Source organism: Mus pahari, chromosome 13 (genome assembly GCF_900095145.1).
Source record: "Mus pahari chromosome 13, PAHARI_EIJ_v1.1, whole genome shotgun sequence".
Taxonomy (NCBI): domain Eukaryota; kingdom Metazoa; phylum Chordata; class Mammalia; order Rodentia; family Muridae; genus Mus; species Mus pahari.
The window spans coordinates 84,779,441-84,801,860 of NC_034602.1; the positions used below are offsets into that span (position 1 = coordinate 84,779,441).

Sequence of the window (22,420 nt, forward strand, 5' to 3'; positions counted from 1 at the left end):
GAGAGAGAGAGAGAGAGAGAGAGTTAGTTTAGAGTTGGAAAGGTAGGGAGGTGGGGGGATCTGGGAAGAGATGAGGGAGGGGAAACATGGATTAAAATATGTTGTATGAAAATTACCTGATTTTTTAGTAAGAAAATTTAAAAGCTTTGAGATAATTATGGTATACGCTTACATTAATATTTCATACTAAAAATCCCCTTTTTCATCATGTTTATGTGTATATGTACATGATAGAAAGGAGGCACATGTGTAGTGTGGAGGGCAGAGGGAGCTCAGGACTTGGCTCTCTCCTTCCAGGCTGACTGAGAATCTACTTGTAGACTCACGTGCTCACTGGCGGAAGTCTGCTCTTTGCAGGCTGCTGGGCTGAAGCTTCAATTCTTCTTGCTGGATTTGGAGTTCCTTGGTCTGTCGTCCACTCCGTATGTTAGCACACAGCCTTATAGCTTCTTCAGAGCCAATAAGGAAGAGTCTCCTCTGAGACAGGCATTGTCAGGTTGTATGATGTAATTTTCTGTGCATATCATTCTGCTCTTGGTTAGAAGGCAAGTTGCAGGCCTCATCCATACCCAGTAGGAGAAGAGCAGCCCAAGTCATGAACTAGAAGTGGGGGCCATAGTGACCCTCTAACATCTGTCTGCCACAGCTTAGTCACTGTTTCTTCACATGGGATTCATGTTTATTCCAGTCATTAAGTTTTGCTACTTGTTTAGGTAATGTAATAATTTTAGATTTTTCTGATTTTTCTAACCAGATTCCATTGGTCGTGACATCCCCAAAATGCTTGAATTATTTAAAACTGCACATGAAATTATGGTAGATGAAGAAAGGCAGAACTTCCTCAGCACCAAAATAGCAACAGTAAGTTATAGCTGCATCCCTTGTGCAGATGCCCCGTACGTAAGTGGCATACCAGACGTTTGAACTTTCCTTTGGAGCCAGCTTCAACTAGACACATAAAGAATCTTCTTCCATCAGTGGAGCTCAGCAGGTTTGGTGGTACTTGAGAGTCACTTCCTTCTGGGAGAATCAACTGTAAGCACCTCTGACCTACATACATACATGCACAGATGAGCTCTTTTTTTTTTTAATTTTTAAAATTTTCAAATTAATTAATTAATTAATTAATTTTGTGTATGTGGGAACACTCACCATCTTCAGACACACCAGAAGAGGGCATTGGATCCTCACTACAGATGGATGTGAGCCACCATGTGGTTGCTGGGAATTGAACTCTGGACCTCTGGAAGAGCAGTCAGTGCTCCAGCCTGTGTTCATGTTTATACACACAAACACAAACAATAAATGTACAAAAATTTTTTACATAATTTCTTCCTGTGTTATATCCTGCTCACTGGCATGTATTTGATTGGCTTAATCTATCTCTTCTAACATGCACTTTTTAAAAAATCATATAATATTTTAAGTCTTTGAAGAGTTAAAAGGCTTGGATCCTGAGAAGAGCATTGTATACTGCTGAGCACATAGTATGTACTTAGTATTGTATAATGGATTCGTTTGCTTTATTTCAATAAATTGTGTCTGATTGTTTCTGTTGGTGTTTTATAGTTACTTGCATACCTACAGAAGATACTTGATGTCAGCTTCTAATATCATTTCTAAAACATTAATATACGTGTGTTAGAGTTATAGAACCATGTTTTTAACTAAATAAGCATTGGGAAACATTAAAGTGATTATGTTAATTGCAGTTGTTCTTTGTACTGAAAAGTCCCTAAAAATTATTTATGTAACTTTTTCCTATTTATAACTATAGGAATAGTAGTAAGTTATTGATAACAAAATTTAAACAATGTAATCCAAGTGTCTCATGCTGTTCTAAACGATTTTATTTGTTAAATCTCTTTGTTGTGTTTTACTTCTAATAATATTTCACTATTTTGAGATTATTTTATAATTACATTATTTTCCCCTTCCTTTTCCTCTCTCAAGGGCCTATTGCTCCCCAACCCACTGCTCTCTTCCAAATTCATAGCCTCTTTTTCTTTAATTTGTGTGTGTGTGTGTGTGTGTGTGCGCGTGTGCGTGCGTGTACGAGTGTGTCTTAAAGCAGTAGGCTGAGTTACTCTGCTCCCAGAGTTAAAATAATTGGAATAACTATTAGGATTCCTTTCTTTCTTCTGGTTTTACTCTTAAGAGGAGTTTCACATCATTGCCAATAGTTGGTGGTCCAAGCCAACTGAACCACATTCACTGTAGATTATTAGAAGTCAGAGAAAGCACTGTGCTGGTTTACCTATGGGAGCCCTTGCCTTAGAAAGGAAGCAGAGCAGATCTCATTGGTAAGTCCCACTTGTCACATTATCCTCAAGAACTGGCTTGCATTTGCTTGGTCTGATCTCTGCTAGACTCTGATGTTGAAATTTCCTTGTTTCCAAAGGCAGAGTGTCTTGTTTCTCAAGGTTGACAGTGTTGTGATTCAAACACAAACAAAAGCCCAAATACAAAGCTGCAGAGCTTCCTCTGGAGCTGCAGAGGCTTGTCTGACACTGGCCAGCCTGTGTAAGGGGAGGCAGACTTTAGGCAGGTTCTCAGTGTGGTGGTCCAAGTGTCAGGGTCTGTATAGGACAGTGATGTCTGTTTCATAGTGTATGTCTCTGGGTAAGATACAATTTTAAGATGGTAATATTTATCATTACTCTTATTATTTTGTCTTTGAGGATCATAGGATATCCTTATGAAACTCTTCCTAGCTGGATTAAAATTTCTTTTTCTTAAGGTATATTTCCAATGTGGTCCTAACGTGTAAGAAAGCACAGTGATATTAACAGATACCACAGTGATAAGTATGGGCCCTGATCACACTGCAGTATGTTCCTTCTGCAGACATTTTGTCATGATTTTAAAAGAGATGCTTGTGTGTTTAAAGAAAATCTGCTAAATAATACTGAAGTGCTTGACTATAGTGGAAGACTAGTGAAGTCAATATTAGATGCCTATTTTTTTGTGGTTCACATTTAATTTCAGGCTTTTGAAACAATAGCAACTGATTTTTGTGGCATCCTGGGCTTCTGTTTCCCCTGTTAGCTGTTTATCCATCTGTGGAATGACAGTAATGGTAGGTACTATTTGGGTAGGAGGGGTAGATGTGATAGTGACAATAGCTGTGTAGCAGATATTTTGGCTAAGATGGAGTAACAGAGACATACATGACTTACCTTCCCATCTGAAATAGTGAGAAGTACCTTGAAATCAAAACTACACAAAGAAAACTGTAGTGTAATATCATCTATGTATACAGATGTAAAAAAATTAACCTACTTCTAACAAGTATTTTGGCTGCCTAAATCCATTTTCTTTTGCTGAGAATGCCTGAGACTGGGTGATTATGTCAGCGTGAGATTCTTCTGGAGGTGGCAGAGTGTAGGTGCATGGTGTTGTATGTGGCAGGAGCTTCCTGCTCTGTCATACCTCATCAGAAGAATGGGAGGGTATGCAGGCTGGGCTGAAGAGGCAAGGCATGAGAAAGAAGGTGCCTGGCCTGGAGAGTGAATCCACTCCTGTAAAACAATTACCCCTCTTAACCGAGCAACTGCATGGGACCCAGCATCTACACTGCCACAGGGGCAGTCAAATTTCAATGTTGAGTTTTGGAGGGGACTAACCCTATTTAAATTTTTGGCAGTGACCAAATAGTTATTTTAGGAATCCTAGGTTGGATTAACATTTAATAGTTATTATATTTTACTATGTTAATGAGATAGAACCCAAAAGTCATTTTCATAGACTCTAGAATGAAATTGCTGGTTCAGCAGTCTCAGCCCATTAGGGATAGAAATCCCCTAGAGCTCAGTGTGCTGGTTAGTGGTAGGATGCATGCTTACCATCCACAAGGTCTTGTGCTCAATCCTACAACTTCCCCACTAACATGTCAGTGCCCTTAATTTTCTTTAAGTTTTTAAACTGATTTTATTTTTATTCTTAATTATATGTATTATGTGTAGGGTATGTGCACATGAGTGTAGTGCCTACAGAAAAGCTAGAGGCGTCAGATCCCCCTGGAGTTGGTGTTACACATAGTTGTAAGCTGCCCAATGTGGGTGTTGAGAACCAAACTCGGGTCCTAATGCCTAGCCTACTCTCCTTAATTTCATAAAGGATATCACAGAAAAACCGACAGCTGACATTATGCTTCATAGTAAACAGCTGACTCCTACTTCCCGAGAGCTGCTTTTGTTCAACATTTACCAATGCAGTAAGGCAAGGAACAGAGTTAAAGTTGTTTAGAATAGAATATGTGACTCATTATTTACAGATGATATGTATGATCTAGCTAGTAAAACAAAGAAAGCAGTTATATATCAGTGGAGGTACTAGTTCCAGGTATAAAACTCAACTGTGTTTCTATATAACAGTAACATTCTAAATTTTAAGAATTTAATATAGAATTTGACTTATAATTACAAAAGGGATACTTAGGAATAAAAGATGTGAGCAGTCCATATACTGAAAACATCAAAACATAGTTGAGTGAAATCGACTCAACTATGAATGAAATAAATGGTGAGGTGGATTTTGAAATTGTAGAATGAATTTGCAATACCAGTTCTCCTAAAGAGAAGGTTGCCTGACTGGTTACACTCTCAAAGTCCTAGTCAGCTTTTTAAAAAGTTAACTAATTACAGAACTCATACGGATATACCAAAGACTGATAATCAGGGAGGTGGTTCCGTGGGGAGAGCAGAGTGCTTAATGCATAGCGTGGGACCTGAGTTTGGATCCCAGGCTCCACATAGAACAATAGGCATGGGGGCATGTGTCTGTTCTCCCAGTGATTTGGAAGCAGAGACAGGAAGATCCCCAGAGCCTTGTCAAATGGGTGATCTCTAGTTTCAGTGAGAGCTCTTGTATCAAAATGTAAGAGGGAGAATGATTGAGGAAGCCACCCAATATCAACTTCTGCCCTCCATATGCATGCACACAGCTTGTATGCACATGTGTGTACATATCACATGCTACTCATGTGAACACACAGAAATGCAAAATAGAACAAGAAGGAATAAGAAGAAAGTTGAAGATTTGCAAACTTGCTGGTCATGATGGCACTTGTCTTTAACCCTAGCACCCGGGACACAGAGGCCAGTGGATCTTTGTGAATTTCAAACCAGCCATGCTGCAGAATGTTAATGTCTCAAATTATAAATAAATAAAAATATTTTTATAAAGTTCTTTTGACATTATGATATTGATGTCAAGAATGAAAACAATGGAAAAAATAAGCCAGAAAACATAGATGTGTGTGAAGAACTGACTTCTAGTCATTTAATAACCCCGAGTGGATAAATCATAGTGTCACCAAAACTGTTCAATATTTGTGTGCAACAAGGCAACACCAACCCTCATGCCAAAGCACATATAACATGTCAATATGTGTAAAAAGTTATATGCAAACCCTTAAATATGAATCCTAAAATTGATTAGAAGAAAGTTTTGAAAAGTTGGGTTATGGAATGAATCTTTTTAAGATGTGACAACAGAAGCGTTACTCAGAGAAAGACATGGTAGGTGGGTCTGTGTAGAGAGGCAAGCTCCAGATCCTGAAAAGACAGTGCAAACACAATACAGAAATTATGGATTGAAAAAAATTATGTGCAAATCACGTCTGGTAAATCCTGAATACATAAAACTTTCTTTTTTTCTTTTTTCTTTTTTTTTCCATTTACATTTCAAATGCTATCCTGAAAGTCCCCTATACCTCCCCCCCCCTGCACTGTTCCCCTACCCACCCACTCCCACTTCTTGTTCCCCTGTACTGGGGCATATAAAGTTTGCACGACCAAGGGGCTTCTCTTCCTAATGATGGCCAACTAGGCCATCTTCTGCTACATATGCATCTAGAGACACCAGCTCTAGGGGTACTGGTTAGTTCATATTGTTGTTCCACCTGTAGAGTTGCAGACCCCTTCAGCTCCTTGGGTATTTTCTCTAGCTCCTCTATTGGGGGCCCTGTGTTCCATCCAATAGCTGACTGTGAACATATAAAAAAGCTTTCTAAGCTCGATAAACTACCCAGTATTTTTGCATTGGCAGAATTTGAACACTTACAAGAGACAGATGACAAACAAAACAAGATGATCATCAGCATCTTTAGTCGTTGGGTCAATGTAAACTAAAACATAGAGAATTACCATTGCATATCTACTGGATGGCTAAAACTCCCCCCCCCCCACATACTTTTACCAAGTTGGTGAGGACATAGAGGACTGAACCGTGCACACACTATGAGAAAATTCAGTTTTTTAAATGATGCAACCTCCTTGACAAGCAATTTGCTAGTTTGTAAAGAAGCTGAACTTCCTCTCTCTGTCTAGTTCTGCTATTTGAGTTTTAGCCATGTATTCAGGAGAAATGAAAACATATGTTCAAACAAATCAAAACATACATTGATATTTATAATAATCTCTAGTTGGAAACATTCTAAATATCCCTCACAGGATCCGTATAAACAAAAGTAACAAATAAACTCCATATATGCTAATGTATGCTGAGTGAAGGAAGCCAGCAAGGAGTGTATATATTGTACTATTTATTCCATTTGTATAAAATTGTAGCAAATGTTAGCTAATTTATATTGATAGAAAGACAAATAGTGGTTACCTTGGACAAGACAAAGGTGGAGAGGGACAGGAAGTAGGAATTGCAAAGCAACATAATATTAGAAGTGATTAATTATCCTGACTAGTGGTGGCTCCATGAGTGTAAATGTCAAAACTATATTGTATCCTTAAGAGTATGTGTCAACAAAAGAAGTCACTAGATGTGCACTCACTGATAAGCGGATATTAGCCCAGAAACTTAGAATACCCAAGATACATTATGCAAAACACAAGAAAACCAAGAAGGATGACCATNNTGTGGATNCTTCATTCCTCNTTANANTAAGGAACAAAATACNCATGAAAGGATANAGGTACNGAGACAAAATTTAGAGNTAAGATGAAAGGATGGACTATCCAGAGACTACCCCACCTGGGGATCCATCCCATCATCAGCCACCAAACCCAGATACTAATGCTCATGCCAGCAAGTTTCTGCTGAAGGGACCCTGATATAGTGGCCTCTTGTGAGGCTATGCCAGTGCCTGGCAAACACAGAAGTGGNTGCTCACAGCNAGCTATTGGATGGAACACAGGGTCCCCAATGGAGGAGCTAGAGAAAGTACCCAAGGAGCTGAAGGGGGCTGCAACCCTGTAGGTGGAACAACAATATGAACTAACCAGTACCCCCTGAGCTTGTGTCTCTAGCTGCATATGTAGCAGAAGAAGGCCTAATCAGCCATCACTGGGAATAGAGGCCCCTTGGTCTTGCAAACCCAGCACAAGGGAACGCCTGGGCCAAGTAGTGGGAGTGGGTGGGCAGGGGAGCGGGGGCGGGGGGGTATAGGGAACTTTCAGGATAGCATTTGAAATGTAAATAAAGAAAATAATAAAAAAAAAAAGAAAGAAAAAAAAAGAGTATGTGTCAAGAACTGGAGAGATGGCTCAGTGGTTAAGACCACCTGCTGCCCTTCCTGAGGGTTTCAGTTTGGTTCCCAGCATCCATGTAGGGTGGCTCTCAACTGCATCCACCTCCCTGCATTGCCCCCTTCTAGCCTCCTTGGACATCTGCACATACATCCACCCACACACATCCACATAAATTTAAAAAAAAAAGAAAAAGAAAAATCTTTTAAAAACCTTGTTGTATGTGTGTATGTTTGTGCCTGAGTGTATGTCTGTGTACTTACTGTGTTCGTGAAACAACCTGCAGGGATCAGAAGAGGATTCCAGAGGCCCTGGAACTGGAGTTACAGGCAGTTATAACCCACTACGTAGGGACCCTATTCAGGTAGATCATCTACAAGAACAGGAACTGCGCCCAGCTGCTCACCTGTCTCTTCAGTCCTGTGCTGGCTGGTTTTATGCTCCAAGAGCCAGGCTTAGGACTTCAGTGTGGAGCGTAGTTTGAGTAGTTTAAACTTGTTTTTCTTCTGTATCAATGTGCTAAATATAACCAGCTGAATTCTGTGTCTTTATTTTCTTACCAGCTAGTGCCATAAACTCAACCTTTATTCCTTGAACTATGTGAATGCTTTTATAGCCAGCCAGTTTCTTTCTGAATCTTCCCTATCATTTGTACCTAAAACTTACATATTCATGTATTTACTTGTGTGTATATGCAATCAACTCAAATCCTCATATCAGCAAAAATATCACTCAATGTATTTATTGAATATGATAAAGATAAAACAAGCTATTGTTGGAATATTTTGTTTTTATCACATACATTTCTATCCTGTGATCATCATCTATTTCTATCTTGGCATGAAGTGTATGTAATTGGTTAAAAATGAAGGTATCGGATTTCAGGAGAAGGTCTTAGAGCATGACATTAGGGAGTGTGCTGTGGGGAAACAACAGGAAATTCTGACCCACACCATAGATGCATGTATTTATTTTTCTCCTAGAAATATCAAACTATAAGACATAAATACCTCTTTAAAAGTAATTTACATATGCTACTGTGCCAGATAACGTTGACCTGTAATTTGCTTGGTATGGACGAAAATAACATTTGCCACATTCTTAGTGGTGCTGGGATCAACCCATACCATATAACTTTCAATGCCTGTTTGTTATATTCTATTATGTACTGTAAACAGTTCCTGTTGGTGGCCTTTTGTGTGTATCCAGTTTTTGCTATATGGATGACACCATGATGAAATTCTTGCAAACAAATGTTGCCAACATCTCCCAAATATTAGATAAATTTCTTGAAGTATAACAAGTGCGCATAAAATGTTATAATCATCCCAGATAGTATTCATTCTGGAATGAGCACACTAATATATAATTCATACAACAATGAATTTATAGTTCTTATTCTCACTGCTTTTGGATATTAACAAACTTAACCATTTTTGTCAGTTTGGTAGGTTATGGATGGTTGATGTAGGTATAAATTCATGTGTGCCTTTCTCTTAAAAATGCAAGGAATCATATATCTCAAAAGATAAAAGTAAAATCACAGAACTTCTACAAACCTACAAGTAAGAACAAAAAAACAGTTTTCTAGCCTCTCTAGAATGACACTGTATTTTATATTAGGAAAACTAAAGCTCGTATAAAAGATGTTTTTAATAAATTAATGCTTTTGTTTCTCAGTCAGAAAGCTACCAAGTTCATCATATCCAAATGTTAATTTGCTACACAATTAAAGTTCAAATTTACTTAAAGAGATATATACATCATTGTAGAAAATAGACCAGGCATTCAATATTCTCACAACTAACAAGAAAAGAGACACTTGAATAAATGTTCCATGTATTACTTACTTGTTAAGCCTTGCATTCATAATGGGCAGATGGTTTATCATTAGTATAGTAACTGGTCCTTTGCTTTTTTAGAAGATACCAGATTCAGTTATAGACATAAAGTATTCACATGTACTGTTAAAATGTGCTTTAGTCTTTGACACATTAGTTATATCATCCCCTCTCACCCCAGATGGTCCCCTCTCACCATCATGCTTTGTCATGTTAATTATGTCATCCCCTCTCATCCCAGACAGTCCCCTCTCACCTTCATGCTTTGACATGTTAGTTATATCATCCCTTCTCATCCCAGACAGTCCCTTCTCACCGGCATGCTTTCTTCCTTCCTTTTTTTTTTTTTTTTTTTTTTTTTTTTTTTTTTGCTTTTAAATAACTTACTGAGTCCCATGTGTACTTTTAATAGCTTAAAAAATCCATTTGGAGTTAGCAAGATGACTCTGGGTAATGGTGCTTGACGTACAAGCCTGGTGACCTGAGTTTAGTCTTTAGAACCCCTGGAAGTGGAAGGAGAGAACCAACTCTACAAAGTTGTCCTCTGAGCCCACAAGTATGCTGTGGAGTGCACACAACTTCCTCACCCTGCCCCCACCATACAACTACTAATAACGTTTTTCTTTTTTAATCCAGTTGAATCTGAACAAAATGGACCTTATTATAATCTTAGCAGTAGAGTGCCTGAGGTAGTAGGGTTGTGGGTTTAAGGCCAGTCTAGGCTGTGTAACAAGACTGTTTCTTAAAAAACAAAAATCCAAAGAGAAAAGTAATAACCGTAGTAACTTAATATTTTTGGTCAGCTGTTTCTGTAATGGTCTCCGTTTGTTGCAAAGAAAAGTTTCCTTAATAAGGGGTGAAGGCTATGCTTATCTGTGGGTATAAGAACAAATATTGAGAATGTAGTTAGGAATGTGCTGGTTTAGTAACTGTATGTTCTCTCCCAAGACACATGACTTTGCCAGCACTGGATACTTGGCTAGGTTTCCATTACCAGACATGCTTTCCCTCTTGCTGAGAGGACCAGCTTGCTGGAGAGTTAGAGTTAGCTCGCTTAGAGTGACCAATAGGTCACTGCTAAGGTCTGTGTACCACTACTGCACCTTTAGGTGTGGCAGCTCATAGAAGTCATAGCTAGGTAAGGCTCTCTATCAGTCGTATCCCTCCCTTGGAAGCTTGCATGGTGCCTCCTGATACCATGAAAACCAGTCCTCAGGGAGTAGGCATCCAGATCATTTCCACCCCTTGGCCCTGTGTGTGAAGTGTGTGGTGTCTTCAGCCATAGGGACTTACCTTTCACATCCAGGCAGGGGGCCAAAAAGGGTAATAAATAGCAGATTGGTTTTGGAGTCTCTTGGATGATTGTGACCAACAACTCAAAGGGACTTTTCATGCCTGGTGTTAGGGCTTTGTTAAATGCTCTGATTTAGATAATCAATAGTATGACTCATTAAGAGATCTTCAGTCACTCTTCCTGTTATTAGCTGACTTCTTTATTTGTCCCCACCCAGCTTGCTTGTGTACTGCATTTCCCTTCTCTGTTGCGCTCCCTGCTTCGGTGGCTCTTTCTGCAGTTAATCACATCTGAGTATACTCACATCGGATTTGGAGGTAGGAGTATCAGATGAAAGCATGTGGTGTTTGTCATTTTGGGTCTGGGCTACCTCCCTCAGTCTGATCTTTTCTAGTTCCATACCCAATGCAAAGTTGACAGCTGAATAGGATTTCATGGTACATGAATCACATTTTCACTGTTTGTTAGTTGGATATATTTAGGTTGTTTCCATTTCTAGATGTTGTGAATAGAAAAACAGTGAACATGGCTGAGCAGGTGTCTGTAGAGCAGCATGGTGACTTCTCTGGGCTTGTGTCAAGGAGTGGTGTGTCTGAGCCGTACGGTAGATTCATGGTTCGCTTCCAGAGTCACTACCAGTTGGCAGTTTCACCAGTACTGAGTGAGAGTTCCCCTTTCCCTCCACCATTGCTGGCTGTTCTGTTGATCTTTGCCACTTGGATTGGGGTAAGGTGAAATCTCAAACTTTTTTGATTGGTATTTTCTAAGGATGAACAGTTTTTTTTAGATATTTCTTAGCCAATTTTTTCCTCCTTTTGAGAACTCTTAAGTTAGGTCCCAGGCCTTCCCCCCCCCCCCTTTTTTTTAATCTGTAATTTTGATTTTTTGACTTTTGGGGTTTTTGTTTGTTTGTTTTTGTTTTTTGCTTTGTTTGCTTTTTCATATAGTCTGAGTATTAATCCTCTGTCAAATGTATGGCTGGCAAGAATTCTCTCCTGTTCCGTGGGCTTCCTCTCAGCCGGTTGATTGTTTCCCAAGATGTTCAGGGCTGTTTCAGATGCTTTTCTTTGTTTCATGAAGTCCAGCTTCTCACTTGTTAGGCCTTGGTTCTAGGGCAGATGGTCCTATTCACAAAGTCCTATACCTATATCATGTAGGGTAGTGCCTATATTTCCTTCCATTAATTTCAGTGTCTCCAGCTTCAGGCATTTGATCCACGTGGAGTTAGTTTTTGTGCAAGGTTTTGTAGATACAGATCTAATTTAATTCTGCATGTGGACATCCCCACACAACTTGTTGAAGATACTTTTTTTTTTCTACAGTGTATGTATTTGGAATCTTTGTGGAGTATTAAATGGCAGAAGTTACATATAGTTATATATATTCGTGTTTTAGTCTGCAATTTTGTATTATTACTCTGTTTATATGCCAAGGCCATATTGTTTTTATTACAGACAGCCTCTAAATTCTTCACAAATGTGAATCTCCATCTAAATGGATTTTTTAATAAGTTTTTCCACTGTACTGTTTTCTAACATGTAAGACCAGAAATACTCATGTTTTTCACTTATCTTAGACTACTGGGGATTCCTTGTGTTCTTGGAAATTAACTTCTACTCACAGCATTTCAGGTGGCAAGGTAGAACACAACTTCATACATTTCTTGGACTCTGTTGCTTTATAAAACCTTGACACTAGTTACCATCTTTCCTCCTCAAAAGGGGAAGGCTGAGCAGAGAGTTCTTTACCTGGGGTTGCTCTGAGGAAGAAGTTGATATGTAAACAGAAAGTGTAGCTTGTGTTAGTAGTAGGTATTATGGTATGTCCAAACCAAGCTCTGCTCCCTCCCTTGTGTTTTGCTCTTGCTCCCTCTGTTGTATCTTGTGTCCTCCCATTCATCCTGTGGCAAGTGACTTAGGTTACTAACACAGCAGCACTAGTACACATCTAAGGATCTCTTTACTGTCCCTTCATGGGCTGACACCATGTGATACTTTGCCACTTCAGTATTTTCTCCTTCTCGCCACAAAGCACACACACCTATCCTTGACCTCTCCTGAGTTTTAACAACTTCCTGACTAGGGTGCAGTACTGTGAGTAAACCCAAAAGTGCTTGCCTTCAAGTGGCTGAGCCTATAGATGCTACATAAAAATATGTATGTATGTATGTATGTATGTATGTATGTATGTATGTATGTATCTTGTATGTATGTATGCATGCATGCATGTATGTGCGTGCTTAAGCAGCAGCAGAGGAGGAGGAAGAGGAAGAAGGGGTGGTGTTAGTGGTGTTGATATGTGCACATACATGGTATGTTATTTAGATGGGTTTGGTTAGGGAAGGCATCCATAAGAGATGGCATTTATATGGAAACTGATTTAAAAAAAATCAGTATGGGAAAAGAAGGTGTTCTTGGGAGCGGGCCCAGGAGTTATGAAGGCTCTGAGGAAGAAAAGGGTTGGGATGTTTCAGAAACAGTATTTCTTCTGGGTGGTAGAGCAAGTTAAAAGACAGAACCTATAAAGGAAGATGTGCTCATATGTTCTGAGATGTTAAAACACAAAGTAAGTAACTATTTTGATGGTAGCAGTGCAATATTTAGAATATGTCCCCAAATAGTTTATACATTGTAAAGGCCATTGTTCTTCTTAATAGGAAAGCCTTTTGTCCATATGCTCCTGACCTCAGGAAACCCTTTTGGGATCAACAGCAGACTTTACATGGCATGCAGAGTATTTGTGTATACATTTGCACATTTCTCTTGACTAAGTGGTTGTGTATTAGTCGTTACTCAGAGATTAATTTACTGCATATTACCTACCCATTTTATATCAGGTATATATATAATAGAGGTAAATTCATCAACAAAATAGATGAAAAATATCTGTCTTTATGGAATTTGTGACTCCTAACCATAATCATCATGTGCATATTCTGTGTATATGGGTTGTATGAACCCTGACTGTGGTCCTCACATGCATATCCCATGTGTGTAGAATGTATGAACCCTGACTATGGTCCTTACATGCATATCCCATGTATATGGAATGTATGAACCCCGACTGTGGTCCTTACGTGCATATTCTCAAATGTATGGAATGCTGAGAGGTTCCTCTTCCTTTTCTCTCTACCCTTGCTTTTTCCTTGTCTTTGGTTCCAAGGGTGGATAAGAGAGCCCCATCCTTTGGCTCAAAGTGAATAGTGTACAGTAAAGCATCCAAACCAGTGTTATACTGGCTCTCTGTATTGTGAACATTTGGAGTAACTTTACTCTCTTTTCATTTCCAGAGAAGACATAGTTGTTCATCTCTGATACTCTGAGAATTATGTGACATCAAATATAATTGTTATGATTTGTAAAGTTTTATATTTATTTTCAGATTTACCTTTCTTCTCCCAGTCTTTCTTTTCAAGCTTAATAACCTTTTGAATTTTTTGTTTTCTTACTATCTCTCTACTCACCTTCTCCCACCCCTGTACTGTTCCCTCTTTTTTTTTTTTTTTTCTGTTCCCTCTTTTTTGGTTGTCTAACAGCATATCAGAAAGATGTAAAAGAATTAAATTTGTGGGAAATATTAGTATACAGTTTGCATTACTTCCCAGTTGCCAGTAGATCTTGCCTTCTTGGTGGCATGCAGCTTAACCGTCTTTGGTTACAGTAGCACCATGCCTGTTGACTCTTGTGGCAAGTTACTCTTTTCCCACAGTTTTCTTACATCACTAGACAGATTTCTGCTAGTGGACTAGTTAAGTTAAATCAAGTTAAGTCAGGTGTCTGGAAGATGACTCACTTGGTAAGCATTTTCTGTATGAATGTGAAGGCCTGAGTTCAGATCCCCACTTGCTCTTGAAAAGCCTGGCATAGTGGTACTTGCCTGTAATCCTCGTGCCAGCGAGCTGGAGACTGGAGGACCCCTGGGTCTCTGGCCACTTTATCTCCCCAATTTGTTGAGCTCCAGGTTCAGTAAGAAACTGTTTCAAAAAATGAGGTAGGATATGGTTAAAAGAAACACCCAACGTTACCTGCATCCACACAGAGGCCCGTATGTACACATACATGTCCCTGCACATGAACTCAAGTCTATGACAGAAAACAAAGTATTATTAAGAAATTACCCGAGCTGGGCATGCTAGTGCATGCCTGTAACCCCAGAGCTTGAGTGGTTGATGGAGAAGGATCACAAGTTTCTGCACAGGCAAGGTCACAGAGTTGAAACTTGGTCTTAAACAAAAAAGAACAAAAAGAAAGTATGCATTTTAAAAATAGGGATACAATTGTGTTTACTCTAAAAGTTACATCTGTTTAATTTATTGGTATATAGTTAGTACATAAACTCTAAAATGTTTAAGAATAAATTGCTAAAAACTTTAATAGAAATGGGTGAAATTATGAAGAATATGCTTTTAATGTATTTATAAATAATCAAATCTAAGCTTGTTTTCTGTGAAAGAAGAAAGAGGGCCGACAACTAAGCTCTGATTTCACAGAGCATGTCAAGCCTAATTTGACTAGTTTGTCCTGTCTGAGTTTCAGGTATGTTTGGAGCTTCGAACTGTGTAGTATAGAGGTAGCACCTTTGATGTGCTATTTTTGCTTTCTTTTTAAAGTAAAAGACATGTTTGAAGTTGTAGACCTGGTCTGTTCATGGGCATCACTCTGCTTGTTTACATAATAGTGAGATGTCCTGAGGCAAGAATGTTTTCAGCCTGGCATCTGATAAAAGCTGTAGTATAATGTCACAAAATCAACAAGTGCAAGGTAGGGACATAAACATAGTCAGGTCTGATGTCGAAATGTGAGCTCTCAGGACAGGGAACACGTTAGAACAGGAAAAGTGAACACGTTGGATGGAGTTCACTTAAACAAGGTGTGAATGTTGTAGGATTTGGAATGTGAAGGTTTGTTTTACAGTAACTAGGTCCATAAATTAAATCAGTGGGTAGGAAGAAGTATTGTTTGTCAGGTACCATCAAATGTCTCCAAGAAAGGGAGCCAGCCATTGGCTCATGGCTCTTCTCCCATCTTCTTCTTTTCCCTCATTCTTTTCAGCCAGTTAACTTTTCCTTGTAGTATTTTTTGTGTAGTATAGTTTCTATGTCATAAATGAAGAGATTATAAAGATAAGAAAATGCACCATAGAATGTAAACTACAGGAGATAGAGCTTGTCGGTAGCAGAACTGGAATCTCCAGGGTATGATGGTGCTAAGACAGAGGAGCAGCTATATTCACCCAAGATCCCAGTGCCCACTGTGGCTACTTACAACTCCAGTAACTCCAGCTCCAGGGGCTCTGGTCTCCAAGGACACCCATACTCACATGCATATAGCCACGTGAACACACAAATTGACACATACACATAATTTAAAAAATAAAATGTATAAAGTGGTTTTTTTTTAACAAATTCAAAAGCAATAATCATATATGACCCTTAAAATGAAAGGCATGAATACTGAAATATGATCTGGCCCTTTACTGAAAACATTTGCCAACCATAAAATATTAAATACATACTCGTGAGTCTGGGAGGTCCTCATTCCAGGTGGGATGGTGTAATTATAGTATACACTTTGCCATTCCCACGGAATGTAGCTATGAGAAAACCTGAACAGTGTGGGTGCGTGCGCAGTAGCAGTTTGGAGGAGCCCCGGGTGAAGAGGACCACCAGGCTGCTGTGTCTCCTGCCATTGGTATCAGTCCAGGTCTCCGCAGAGCCTGAGTTCAGGCACTGGACATGAGTGCAGCCCCAGGCTGTATGAGAAACTCCTGAAGATAAAAATGGGGACTACAGTGGAAGAGTCTGAGAACCTGAGGAAAGGTCATAGAATTTAGTCTGGAAAGTTGATCCCCCAGAAAAGACAAAGAAAAGGAGGGTTTCATGAGACGACAGAAGGTCAGAGTTGCCTGTCAGTGGAGCCCCAGAAGGAAAGGAGGAAGCATTGCATAGATGTGAACACGGGGTTGTGGAGAGGTAACTTCTGTGCCTAGGCTCACAGCAAAGGGCAGTTACTCTGGAAAACAGCTCGCTTCTGTGTTACAGAGCTAACCATACACTGGCTTGTAGGAAGTGGCCCAGCTGTTGTACCCAGGAGTTAACCCTGCAGAGATAAACCTTCTAAAGTGAAATTAAATCTCAAGTTCTCAGATATCTAAACATAGGTGTTTACATGTCAGTCAAGTATACCTTACCTGAAAAACTTTCTGTTTATTTTATTTTTTTAAAACAAGTTTGGAATATTTGGAGACTATACTAGGTGAGTTTCCGTAACTTGAAAATCTAGAATGTTCCAAAATGCAGTATTTAAAGCATCTTCATTTTGATGCTCCGAAGTTTCAGATTTTTTTAGCTGGGTATGCTTGTGTATGATCTGTAATCTTAGCACTCAGGAGACAGTACAGTAAGAGTCTTTGAGAGGTTAAGCCCAGCCTCGGCCTCATGATGAGTCCATGCCCCCTCAGGAGTGCCCATCTGTCTCAAAAGAAAAAAGATTTTGGGGCATTTAAGAATTTATTTTTATTTTGTTTTACTGTTTTTGAGACAGAGTCTTTTGTGTGTAGCCCAAAGTGACCTCAAAAGACCTTTTCATCTGGAATTGTGTATGAGGTCCTGTTTGTTTTTCCTGCCTCCACCGTCTGAGTGCTGGGCTGCAGGAATGGACTGCCAAGCCTGGCTGAGGAAGGAAGGGAGTCCTGTCACATTCCCAGCCTTGTGTGTGCTAGTCAAACCCTAGACCAACTGTGCAGCTCCACGCTTTACATTGCGTGGTTAGGGCGCTCAGCCTGTAACTGCAAAAAAAACCCACGCATGTACTGTTTAGATGGACTAAACCCATCTCTGGCACTGTCATTCAGTGTGACACTACTCAGCAATAAAAATTATATCTCTTGATAGACACAAATGTTCAGATAAATTTAAAAATACAGACAACAAAAGGAAGACAAATTGGATTTCATAAAGATTAAAACTTAGCACTATCATTTTAGTGCAAAGGGGACAGGATTGCAATCTCCGTGTACATGTTTGTCTTTAAAAAGTATAGAGGAGATTTTGCCACTAAATAATAAAAACTTTTAAAGTGAACCAAGCTTCAAATACATCTCCCTCCAGAGAAGACATATAAATGACCAGAAACAAAGAAGACATATTCAGCAGCAAGCCACCAGGAAAGCACTGGTTACAATCACAGTGGGACACCAGTTTACACTTTTTAGGATAGCTGTTGTCAATGTGTGTGTAAGTGCATGAAATAAGTGTTGGTGAAAATGTGGAGAAACAAGCTCTCATAGATTGCTAGTGAGACCATGAAATTCTCCAACCACCATCAAACGGTATGTCGGTTACTTGAGCGGCTAAGTAGAATATTCACTTGCAATCCTGTTTCTAGATATGTGGTCAGAAGCACAGAAAGGAAGTGTGTCTGCATGTGTGCAGGGGAGGATGGAAGCTGCTGTGTGGGTGCTTGGAACAGAACAAGGGTCCTCTGAAAGACAAAGGCTTTCGACTGCTCAGCCACCTCTGCAGCCCCTGGGTTCTGTCATGTTAAATACTGAGTGAAAGACAATTGTTTATCGGGGGAATATGAGTACACGAGAGAGTATTTGAAAAATAGTGTAGGTAAGAATATAAAGATAACTCACAGCTCCTGTAGTCACTGGTGATATCTCCATATTCTTCATGACTGCCTCTCTCCAAGCATCTACTAGTTTGGTTTCTATGTTCCTGTTACATACTAAGTTTGGTATCCTTAACACTATGTCTTAAACCCTTTCTTATCTCATAAAAATTCTTGCAAAGATAAATTTAATAGCTGTTTTATAGTCTCTTGTAATAGATATGTCACAATTTATTCAACCTTATACCATTTCTTAGGCACTAGATTGCTGCTAATGTCTCATTGCTATTAAATTGCCTCAATGAACATAAATTTTCATTTCTCATACATATAGAATATATTCTATGCCTGTGCATAAATGAGTAGTTTATTGAAAAGAAGTCTGCATTTATTGAAATTAAAGCATGAAGTATGTTTTTCCCATTCACTGCTGCCAGCTGTGCCCAGCACAACTTCCCCTGTCTGTCAGGCATAAGCCTGTTAGGCAGATACCATGACTCTTAACAACTGGTAGTGATTTGAAGAGCAGTTTGTCTGGTTTCTGGTACCAGTCTTATATCTAGAGACTCCCTTTGCCCAATTTAGAGGTGGCTTTTATGACTTTAATGACCTGAAGTAGAGAGGGTTACTTGGTTCTCAGCCTTCTCCCAGGATAGACAGGCTTGGCAGAGTGTGTGGAGGGGAAGGTGGTATGCTTCTGCTTATCTGGGAGTCACTGTAGATTGTCAGTGTTTTCTAGTCATCTCCTAAGGTTTGAACTCCACATTCTACCAGCAGCCTCATCTTGCAGGGATCTCTATCTCTACAGGTGAAGTGTCTGGAGCCTTACCATCTCTCCTAGCTTTTGATTCTACTTGAATTGATAGAGAAGACAGTAGGGTGGCCTCAGTATAGGACACTACATTTTCTATTCTTGTTTCCAGATTGGGCCCTGTTATCAATCTCAAGCTTGTTTTAAATGCACACAAAATCTACAACAGCTGTTTGAAACTATTGCTAGGAATTTTTCCTACCATTATTTTGAAATTGCAATGCAATTCTTCGCCAAACAAAACATATTTTGCCTCATCTGCATAGTAGACACATAATAATAAGCTAAAAGTCTATTGGATAAAATAGTAAGTACAACGGCACAAACAGAACCCTTTCTTGCTCTGTAAGAAAGAATGTAATGGTTGCTTTTGCTCTTTCACTTCTTAAATGTCTCTCAGTTCTGGTCTCAGTGCCATAGATCAGCAGACTTGACCCTGCCCCAGCTGTCCGCCTGTTTTTGTAAGAAAAGTTTTGTTGGGACACAGCTGCACTCATTTATGTATTGTTTTAACTTCTGTTCTATCCCAGCAGCCGCCTTGAGCAGTTGTAACAGAGCCCATTTGGCTTGCAAAGCCATGCATGCTTACTCTGTCACCATTTGCAAAGAAAGTGTGCCAAGTCCTGTTCTTATGCACTTACTCCAGAATTCTCTCTAACGCAGTTAAGATATGTGGTTCATCTGCTTAGCAACATTAAGTTGGTAACATAAATCCTGAAGTCTTTGGTTTTAATTCTCATTGCAACCAACTCAAACCACTGTATTAATATCAAATTCTCTATTTCCTATCCTTTTCATGGTAAATACGAAGGCTGGTTTTAAAATTTTGGCTCCTTGATTTATTTTGTTGAGCCCAAATAGTGGTTTGGTTTTACTGAAATTAGTGTTTTAAAACTGGAAGCTATCACATGGAAGCCCAGTTTGCCACTTGTTGACAAAGGAGGCCTTGGAATGGCACTGGTCCTGCAGCCAGTGTACTAAGAGCTAGTTAACACTTCAGAGTGGCAGTCCCTACCTCTGCATGAACATCACCACATGCACCCCTCCTGTCTAGATCTTGTCATCTGATCACCACCTGTTGGTTCCTCCGCCTAAAGTGTCCCTCCCTCTGTCATCGGAAACTCTTCATCCTTAAGAAGTGTGTCAGTCACATCTTCCTCTCTGCCCTCCTGGCACTTACTCATCTAATTAGAGAGGCACACAAGTCCCTGTACAGTCCCTTTCCTCCTCTTGTCTTACAGCAGACTCATCTGCTTCTCAGAGCACTCGCACATTTTAGCTGTCGGGATCACAAGCCATTGAGTGGTGGAGTGGAGGCCATTTTCCTCTGTACTCACCCGCCATACAGGCTTAGGCATGTGGCTTCCACGGCTACTTCTCACATGCCTGTGCTTTTGGTGTTTGCTTTTGCTTTATTTTTGAAGCAGGGCCCCACTATGTAGTCTAGGATGGCCTAGAATTTGCTGAGTAGAACAAGCTGACCTCAAATTAATGATCCTGTTGCCTCAGCCTCCCCAGTGCAGAATTACAGTGCCTCCAGTCCTGACTTGCACGTGCTCTTGAATAAAATGGCTTTGTTTTCTGCTTCTTGGCTTTTAATATTAAGTGAGGGATAATACTATCTTCATAATAATACTCTCTTCATAGAGTTCTTAGAGAAGTGAATGAATCCATGTAGATGCTTAAACGCTTAACCCAAAGTAAGATTCCATTAAATGGGGTTATGTAAGCAATTTTTGTTCTTACAACTTTATTTAATGTTCTGTAGACACATGCCATTAACCTTTTGCTCAGTTTACACTGTTATGGGTCATGGGAAGAAATGCTCTCTGTTAAACCACACTTGATTCAATTCTAGAATATTGCATTTGGGGGGGGGGGGTTGGAGGTCAGATGGTTAAAAAGTGCTTACCCAAGGCGGCAGTCCTCTGCAGATCCTAGTTGCAGGTCACCAGTCACCGAAGATTGTAGAATGTTGTCAGAACTATATTAGAAATTAGTTACAAAGCTGGCCACTCTAAAAATATTTATTTCTACTTTATATGCAGGTGGGGGTTTTGTTTTGGTTTTGTTTTTCTTGTGTGTACATCTCTGTATAACATGAATGCAGTGATTATAGAGGCCAGAAGGTCATCAGATTCCCTGGAACTGGAGTTATAGATGGATAGAAGCTTCCATATGGACGCTGAGACCTGGAGCCGGGTCCTCTGGGAGAGTAGCTGGTGCTTTAACTGCTGAGCGACTTTTAAGTCAAGATGTAATCAAATTTAAGATTTCCTTTCTTTAAGGTCCAATAAAAATCTATAAATGTTATTACATTTATTTATGCATTATGTGTATGAGTGCATACACAAACATGGCACAGCACACTCATGGAGGTCAAAGAACAGTCTAGAAGTCGGTTCTCTCCTTCCACCATGTGGGTCCTGAGGACTGAACTCAGGTCATCAGATTTGGGAGTTAAGTGTCTACCTGCCGAGCTCTCTCACTGACCCTAATTTATAATATACATGGGGAGGGAGGGAGGAGAACTTACATGGATATAACATACTATGAAATAATCTGACAATAAATAGCTGTAATTCTTTCAAATGGGAAATTAACTTAATTTAAAAATTAATACCATTTTAACTTTTGCTGTAGAATGTAGAGTTTTCATATTCCCCACTTAAATGGTTATATTATAAAATGATAACTCTAGACAACAGTACAAAATGAACAGTACAGTTCATCAGAAATGCATCGGAACACATTAGGGAGCTTTACAGATGGGTGTGTTATTGTTTCCATCTTTACAGGATTTCATACATTTATACTATAGCTACTCATCAGTCTTTAATCATTAAAAACATAAGTTGACCTCTAAGGTGTTTAATAGAGATAAAACTACTTTAAACTTAATGATGCACATGAATCATTTTATTAGGTATGATACTCTACACTGACTTAAAAGTGTTTTGTGTAAAGCTGTAATTTTGGAAAACTACTTACTGTTTTTGTTCTAATAAAGACACATACTTTAAGAACATTTATGCATACATTTATAAACATGTCTTGCAGCAGGGAAACAGTTATTTTTTTGTCTGATAATTTTTAGCCCTGAGACTTTGCTTTATATACTCAAATTTTAAAAAGACTGAAAACTGAATCAGCAAAATGGGTATCAAAGTTTCTATTTTCTAGTCATCCACCTCAAAAACTAGCAGTAGATAAGCCCTCTCTGAGAGTGGTTCCTATAGAACAATGTATATGTCTTAGCTTTGAATAACAGTCTGTCTTTGGTTTGCTCATATTACATGTAAAATACAAAAACAAGCTGTTTCAGAAAGAGTGTGCATTATTTACAGTTAATTTATATGTGTTTTGTTTTTTTTTTT

At 39.2% G+C, this 22,420-nt stretch overlaps 1 protein-coding gene across 1 annotated transcript in view; it reads left to right on the top strand.

Annotated features, from left to right (window-relative positions):
• Positions 1 to 22,420, top strand: part of Mrpl1 (mitochondrial ribosomal protein L1) — a 57,461-nt gene that overhangs the window by 31,616 nt on the left and 3,425 nt on the right. The window contains exon 7 of the mRNA XM_021210992.2: positions 755 to 861. Coding sequence (XP_021066651.1) covers positions 755 to 861 — 107 coding nt within the window. The remainder of the gene's footprint in view (positions 1 to 754; positions 862 to 22,420) is intronic.